Genomic DNA, 8,462 nt, shown 5'->3' on the forward strand with positions numbered 1-8,462 from the left:
CTGCTTTATGATTTTCCTCCACACTTTCAGGTTTAGATTTTACAAACATTCATTATAAACCATTAAAGTTAAAATCCTCTTCACTTTAATAATTAACAAAACACTGCTCACAGTACCCATGAATGCGTTTAATGTATAAAATGTGCAGTTTTTTTTTTGTTGCATGAGGTGATACTTTGTAAAAGTCCTGTATTCAAAATTTTAAAGTAATAATACAAAAGTATTGCCATGAAAACAAAGTACTGAAAGTAAAATTACTCCAGCAGAATAGCCCATTTCAGAAGAATCTATTATTGGATTATAATTATTGATGCAATGGGTTAATCACTTCATTGTGGCAGCAAATAAAGTTGGGGCTAATTTGAATTTTTTTTTTTTTTTGTGTGATTAAAAGGTTATGTTTAACACAACATACAATTTGCAACATGAACATACCGTCATCATGACTACAGATGCATAACATAAAGCATTCTATATTGCAGCTGGTCAAAGTAAAGCACATTTGAATGTCTATTTACTGTTGGGTAGTTTAATCTACAATAAATTATATATTATAAATTATACAGTTTGTATGTAACCTTGATCTTGAAAGTACTTAGTTATAAAATCACTGTAATGAAGTAGAACTGTAAAGTACAAACATAACTTGTGTTTTAAAAGTTGAAGTGGGAGTAACTCAAATTGAACTTCAGTACAGGACTTATAATAAATAATTCAGGACAACAAACATAATTCGTTTTCTCCCAATACCTTCTAATAAGCAAAATAAAAATATAAGGAATTCTTTTTTACAACAAAATTAAAATTACTCCACGTGGAAAGTTTGTGTGGAACTGATATTCCATGGCAGAAAACAGCTTCTATATATCTGTTATTCCAATACAGTACACAATATTACATAGTGACTATAACTTAACCTAAATATATTTTTATATTAGATTTTTTTTTACCTTTTATTTATTCAGGGAAGGTTCTTTGCAGGAACGCCCTGATCACATTCACACAGTTCCACATTCATACCTGGAAGCTGCCCAGTACAACCACAGTCTGTTCTGCTGGCCACTGAGCAGCTCCACTGAGCGGTTGGAGGTTAAGGGCCTTGCTCAAGGGCACCTCAGTGGTGGTAATGAGGGACAGACAAGCACTGCTCTTTCACACTTTTTGTGTGGAATTGAACCAACGACCTCCCGGTCACAAGCTCTCTTTTCTAACCTTTAGGCCACCGCTGCCCTAAGATGCCCCAAACAAATGTGATTTTTGATAAAGAGAAAACATTTTCATGAACAACATTCTGGAAGATGGATTATTTCGCCCATTAAACAAATCTTTTTCATTTATTGAAATCAATGTACAAGTATTTTCATTTAACAAACAATAGATGTCTCTTTCAGGAGATTCTGTCACCTTTGTTCTGCGTGAAATGGGTTCAAATAAAGATGGATAAAAAAAATGCTTGCTATTAAAACAAAACTAAATCTATAATGTGTAAATTTTTTTCTTGATTTCTTTAAAACTGAAAGGATAAAGACTCAAGCAACACAGCAGGGTTTTTTTTTTAACGTTTAATTTGTTTACATTGTACAGTAGGTATGCATTAAACATGATAAAACAAAAGAAACTCAATTCAAATCTCCCAATATATTATTTGTAATTAAAGTAGGTAAATAAAAAATTACATAAATAGCTAAATTTAAATGATTGAGCGTGTCTATGGTTTCTAGCTACTTTAAGTGCTAAAACACGCCATTATTAAATAAATAAGTACAAAAATCACAACGTAACAGCTGAACAAAAATGGGGAAACTAGGAAGCTAAATATAGCATTATATTTACTACACATAGCTCAAACGGAACACAAAGGCTCCAATTACACAGTGATGTCAAATAAACGATAAAAGTTGTCTCCAGGTGCACTCCAGTCCCAAAGTGCACAAGCTTCTCATCTCGGGAAATACAAACGCAGGTACACATACACATACCAGTACATGTGGGCCCACAAACACTGAAGTTTCAATCCCATAAACAGCAGGGCAACATACAGCTGATATAAACTCCGCCTCAGTTTAATAGCATCTATGGTTTGTACATTCAGTATTTAAGGATAGGATTCATGCAACTCAGCGGTCTCGGGAAGATAAAAACTACTTTTGCTGAAAAAAAAACCCCAGAAAGAACTAAACCTTTTACATCCTACAATCATGTTACATACGGGACATTACGTCATTCTTATCATACTGTCACCTGAAATAGGAGAAGAGCAGCAGTTCATACAGGGTCTGACACGCCCGAAACACAACGTGCTTAAGTGAGAACAGCTTCAGACGTTTATGGAGTCGTTGATAGCTGCGCATTTGTGGACAATGTTACACAAAGCTTTACATTTGAAGAGTGCATTCTGATGGAAACTGTAAGAGGTGTGAGACATTTTAAGTTGACCTGATCAAGCAATCTGCTACACATGATTTAGTCCCGGTACTTTTCCCCCTGCGAACAATGGACCAATACATCACGAGCTCTTGTTACTGTGTAGAAGACACAGTATTGAGTTTCTGCTCATTTTTTTCCTTTCTTCCTGGATTGTCTCAGCAGCGAGCACATTACAGTATTGAATACTGTACGCGTCCAACCTGTCTCTTTGCTGCACAGGTTAGGACGATACCATGTACATGTGTGGGGGGGGGATGATCCGGTATGATGAGCACAGGTCAGGAAGGCTTCTCTAAACATGAGGTAATCTCAATCTCCATTCTAAGGCATGTTTACAGTACGCGTAGCATTGTCATTTTTGACATTTTGGCATCTTAAACATAGTGGGATATGCAGATTATGGTTGCTCGTGGCTGACACACAACACAATCATCCATGCATGTACTTTAGACATCACATACTTGCACTTTACTTAAGATGGCTGGCTACTTTAAAAAAAAAACCTTTAAAAAAGGTTACATACTTGAAGCTCAAAGTCATGCTTTTGGTCCTGAACGCCAGGTAAGAGTAGTGTAGTTTAGCTGAACAAAATACTTGATATCAGAGACTGATGTTTTCGTTACTTTTTTTTTATGGGATGTGTTGCCTCCTCAGAAAGCATCCTTAATGTTCTTCAGCTGCCGAACAGCCAGGTCCACCGGGAGGTTGAATTTGAGGTGGCTGATGCGGCCCAGGACTCGCAGGGCTCCTTCGAAGCCCGTCTGGGCCATGTAGCTCCAGCACTGGTAGTGCGGGTGGATCAGGGTACCAGACTTGCACAGCAGGTTGAGCCACGACACCAGCCGCTGCTCGTTCAGAGCCATGCACACCAGCGCTTTGAACTCGGTGTCTGGCCCTCGTTTGTAGCGCCCGTGCTCCTTCAGCACGGTGTGAATGGCCCACAGCAGAGACTGTTTTGGGGTGACGGTCACCGGGCCGCCCCCTACAGGCAGGCTGAAGGACTGTGAAAGCTGGCGGGCCGGTGTCTCCACAAATGCTTTCCCGTTTTTGGAGTGGTAGAACTTAACAAAGAGTTCCCATGGGTGCATGTTCTGTGGGGCTGGTCTGTAAGGCAGCAGGCAGGAGATGGGGGCCAGCACCAGGCTCATGGTCTGGGAGGGGGAGAAGAGGCCGTGAGCCAACAAGTCTTTCAGAGCGACCGCCAGCTCCTTCCTCACCGACGACGTCAGCTCGTCTCGAGGTCCCAGCGCCGAGTTGCTGGTGTAGTTGACGACGTGTTCGAGGGAGGGCTGTCTGCACGAGCCCAGCACTCGCACCTTGTCCACAGCTGCCTCCAGACGCTGCAGCAGGGGCCCGTAGTCCTGCTGCGTCGGCTCCTGAGGCCACACGTTCTGAGGAAGGTGGCCCGGCGCGCAGCCAAACTGGCTGGCAGCGAAGATCTGCAGCACGGCGAGGGCCTTCTGGATCAGCTGCAGGCCGGTCTCTCGCATCCTCTGGGCCTGCTCTGGGTCCACTGCAGTCAGGGATGAGAACCAGAAGAACATACTCATACTGGATAGCAACACGGGCGGTTTTAAACACAACATCAAGTAAACCTGGCTCACTTAGAGCTTACCAGTTAAAACAGCTTTAAAAACAAACATTTAGGCCATTGGTTGAACACTGTAAAGCCGGGCAGATTCAGCCAGATCTTAACTCCAGATCTTGTCTTCTACTGGTTTTTATTACTACAAACATGAAATGGTACCTGTAGTTAGAGATCTGAGCTGACTGACCTTTCTTCTTCACTCCTGGAGTTCGGGCATTGGCCCCTGCTGCTCGTGGCTGCTGGCTGTGTCCATCTGGTAAGAGAGGGTTCCCCACCTCATCTTTAGAAAGGAAAAGAAAAATCATTCACAGCTGGGAAATGAAAACAAACCAACAAGCAGGCACTGCGATCAAACAGGAGATTCTCATCCACTTGACAGACAGACAGACAGTTTGGACCGAATGTGAGACCGTGTACCCTGGATGAAGTTGATGAACATCTCCAGGTCTCTGATCTGGGTTTTGAGCTGATCCACCAGCTGCTCTTTGACCCTGGCTGGGTTCACTATCTGAGCAATGGCAGCGTCCACTCTCTGTCGCAGCTCCTCGGGCGACATGTTCCCGATGTCCTCGTTCAGGTTCACATCCAGCTTTTTGATCAACTCGTCAATGATGACCTGAAAAGACAGATTGAACGCTAAATAATAGACTTGTTGCGTAGGCTAAACCACGGTGTCTGCAGTGGTACATTTCTATCGGTGTACATTTATTTTATTTTAGCACAGCAGTGTAAATTACAAAACTTACATCAGAACAATATCTGTTTCATTTTCTCTGCTGTCAATTTTTTCTTTTTCTTTTCAAACATAAAGACGACAGGAAATGAATACAGTCTGGGAGAGGTAAGTGTAAAGTGCAGAGTGTTTACAGGAAACAGAGGGTGAGACCGGGAAGGACTTAAAAGAACTTGAAAATAGAAAATATTAATAAAAAAAAAATCATACTATTAACAGAAAAATACAAGAGGGACATTTCAACAACATTACATTACAAAGTGGTGTTGGTGTTCTTAACGTGTTGGTGGGAAGCTCGATCTTCTGACACTACATAGATGGTTGCAAAGCAGCATTGCATTCACAAAGCTAACTTCTTATTAGGGAAGTCATTTTTTAGCCATATTAGCAGCATGCGGTCTGTCCTCTACTTTGGTCCAGACTGAAATATCTCAACAATTATTGGATGGATTTTCAATTTTGTACAAACAGCAGGGTCCCCAGAGGATGAACCCTTTTTACTTTGGTGATTCTCTGACTTTTCCTCTACAGCTACCATGAGGTTGAAATTTTACTTATGTGTAGGCTTTCCGAGAGCATTCTCTATATGAGAAACACTAAAGCCTGCAGCGTTTTAGGAACAGACTCGTTACACCTGATCTGAAATAGATAAACACAATATTATGTGCTCAAACATAACTGACGTGATAATTAGGATTCAAAACAAGCTTGTATACTGTATGTGTTGGGCCTCTTATCACCTCCGCCAAGAAGGTTATGTTTTCGGTTTGGTTTGTCCGTTTATTTTTTTGTTGGTTGGTTTGTTTGTCAGCAGGATTATGGAAACATTTATTTATTTATATATATTTTTTTAAAGATTATTGTTTTGGGCTTTTTCGCCTTTAATGGACAGGACAGCTAGGTGAGAAAGGGGAGAGAGAGAGAGGGGGAAGACATGCAGGAAATCGTCACAGGTCGGACTCAAACCCTGGACCTCTGCATCGAGGCATAAACCTTCATGTCTAATTGCGCCTGCTCTACCCACTGAGCCAACCCGGCCACACCCGCCCAACTTTCCAATGAAACACTGGTGGAACTGGAAGGGTGTAGCATGGGCCAAGGAATGGTAGGAATTACATTTTGGAGCAGATCCAAATCACGAGGTGGATACACTATATTTCACTTTTGTTTGCTCTGCATTCATGTGGTGTTGAAACAAACGGAAAAATTCACACTGTATTAACACTGTGAGACAGGGCATGCCTTGGAGGAGGTCTGCGCTCTCCGAGGGCCCTTCTAGTTTGGGATGTTGTAACCATCATTTTAAGTATGAGGATTAAAGGCTGATCAGACAACCTGATGCCAGTATGACACATCTACACGTGATAGGATTATACCCAGATTCAGTGGCAATTTTTGCATCAGTACATTTCCACAATCCCACCTTCTGTCTCTCCATGACGACAGACTGCGGCAGCGAGTCGTAGCTGCCCTCCTGATAGGCGTAGCGCTCCAGATCATCCAGCTGTGTCTTCAGTTGGAAAATGAGATCCTTCTGTTTTTCCCTCTGAGCCTCCAGGCGCTCCCTCTTCTCCCTCTCACTCTGACAGGAGGGAAAACACACAATTATTCATATTTATTATTATTATTATTATTATTATTATTATTATAATAATGAGTCACAGTTGTTTGCAAAAACAAATTGTATTCCCTTTACAGTCTAGCAGCTTTTTGCAGTCAAGATGAATTAAAGTTTCATTTACAAGTCCATGTAGCAATTTATCATATATTTATTATTTTTGCATCTTTTTGTACTTTGTGTCACAACATTAACACAAAAATACACACACCAAACTCTCAGAGAGACATCAGGCATCATACTCACCAGATCCCCCTGTAAGTAAAGCATGCAGCAAGGGAGAAATGACATAAAAAGACCTTTAGGGTGGGGAATATGGTGAGAAATAATTCCAAACAATAATTACGTGACGCCGAGACTTGACCTCAGTTCAGACTAAATGTAAAGAGGCATGAAGTCAACAATGTCAGCGACAAAGCAGGTTGCTTCAACATGGTTGTGTACACACAGAAGCCTTTATTAAACAGATAGGGATCTGCTGGAGGCATTTTCATTGAGCCTGCAGCTCAGTGCGTCAACACAAAAGCAACGTTTTCCAACAGAGATAAGAGATCAATGGGAACACACACAGCAGAGGTGGGCGCAGCAGCCTCGAGTGTGACGCAACAAGCACGCTTTTTATCAGAAACCTCACAGCCACTGAGGTGAAGCACTTCAGGTAATATGACTGGGCTTAACACCACAGAGACTCACTGTGCATGTGTGTTTCACGTCTGTATGCATTTATATATAGTGAGTACAGTGTCCATCTATGTGTCTATGAGTGTTTAATATATCTGTGAGGATCTGCACAACCTGCAATTAACCACTAATTTCACTATTGATCAATCTGACTTTCTCAAATCATTGATTATTACTAGTTTAAAAATGTCAGAAAATAGTGAAGAATATAGATTGTGTCCAACTTACAGTCTTAAACACAGACATTTGCAGTTAACTGTCACATATGACCATACAATCCTCTTGATTAAGAGGCAGGAAGTAGGGACTGTTATGCACTTTTGCCTAAAAGTTGATTATTATTTTTCTGTCAGTTGACTTATTGTTCACACACACACAAACACACATAAACACACATAAACACACACAAACACACATAAACACACACATAAACACACACACACACACACACACACACACACACACACACACACACACACACACACACACACACACACACACACACACTCCAGCTTTTTGGCAGAGACTGAGACACAGTTGTCATTAATGGAAATACTACACTACAGTCCTAAATCTATGCTAATAAAGATTAGAATATGTAATTCAAGGATATTCTATTATTTCAGTTGCATGTTTTTGACGGTCATCTTTTCCTGGCATGCACTCAGGGTGTGTAAAAGAGTGTGTAGCATCATGGTGGTTATATTTTGTGTTATCAAATCATGACCAGCAGTCTCACCGAGTTCTCCAGCTGTTTGGCATCCTGAGCTCGGCAGCCCACTACATGCGGGCAGCCCCTGAAGGCGAACTCCTCCAGCTCGGCCAGCATCCTCTCCTTCTCCTCGGTCTGGGCGTGAACGATCTGCTTCAGTCGGAACTGAACCTGGGCAAAGTGTGAGGTGAGGGCAAGGAGAGAGGAGTTCAGCAAGTCCTGCTCCTCTTCCAGCTTCTCCAGCCTGGCGGCCATTTCCTCATCAGTGGCCGAGGACGAGCCTCTCTGCTTCGGCTGGCCAGCGCTCCCGCTCCCGCTCTCATCCTCGGGACTGGCCACAGCGCCTACCGGTGCCCATCGCACCCCTGCGCCGGCGAAGGCCTCGCTGTCCGAGGCTGACAGCTCCTCTGTGGACATTTTGGATGACGGAGTTCACTCCAGCTGTTTATCCACGTCTCCAGTTTATTAAAAGTCCGTTCCTGCTGCTGTGCTTTCTTACGTTGCGCAGACAACAACAAGGATCACCACCGGAACAGGTGTATCGCCATCTTGGTAAGGATGATTCATACGTCAAAGCCAAAAACGGAGACACGTCAAGTCAACTGTAAAACAGTCTAGCACGGAAGTCTAGCACGTTTGGCTTCATAGTAAAAGTGTCCCTATTACATAAAAGCTCCTGTGTCAGTGGTGGAAGAAGTTTTCA

At 42.3% G+C, this 8,462-nt stretch overlaps 1 protein-coding gene across 2 annotated transcripts; it reads right to left on the bottom strand.

Moving 5' to 3' along the window:
- Positions 1-1,546: 1,546 nt before the first annotated feature.
- rundc1 (RUN domain containing 1) lies at positions 1,547-8,353 on the bottom strand. 2 transcript variants are annotated; one of them, XM_039825552.1, is made up of 6 exons: positions 7,787-8,353; positions 6,613-6,621; positions 6,172-6,330; positions 4,433-4,631; positions 4,203-4,295; positions 1,547-3,940 (listed from the first exon to the last, which is right to left on the bottom strand). In XM_039825552.1, exons 1-6 carry the CDS (start codon positions 8,174-8,176, stop codon positions 3,078-3,080), a joined length of 1,713 nt encoding a protein of 570 aa, XP_039681486.1. In that variant the 5' UTR covers positions 8,177-8,353; the 3' UTR covers positions 1,547-3,077. The 2 variants fall into 2 exon arrangements, with proteins under 2 accessions (XP_039681486.1, XP_039681487.1); XM_039825553.1 differs by lacking the exon at positions 6,613-6,621 and having other exon boundaries at positions 7,787-8,352.
- Between the last annotated feature and the right edge of the window lie 109 nt (positions 8,354-8,462).

The sequence above is a fragment of the Perca fluviatilis genome, chromosome 15 (assembly GCF_010015445.1).
Source record: "Perca fluviatilis chromosome 15, GENO_Pfluv_1.0, whole genome shotgun sequence".
In the NCBI taxonomy this organism is placed as follows: Eukaryota; Metazoa; Chordata; class Actinopteri; order Perciformes; family Percidae; genus Perca; species Perca fluviatilis.

What these genes read in the sequence shown, in the direction of transcription:
- rundc1 (XM_039825552.1), bottom strand. Translation starts at nt 8,176, where the DNA reads ATGTCCACAGAGGAGCTGTCAGCCTCGGACAGCGAGGCCTTCGCCGGC. An exon ending in TCGTCATGGAGAGACAGAAG is followed by an intron (nt 4,632 to 6,171) that starts GTGGGATTGTGG and finishes CTGTCTTTTCAG; the next exon opens with GTCATCATTGACGAGTTGAT. An exon ending in TCCAGGAGTGAAGAAGAAAG is followed by an intron (nt 3,941 to 4,202) that starts GTCAGTCAGCTC and finishes CCCTGACTGCAG; the next exon opens with TGGACCCAGAGCAGGCCCAG.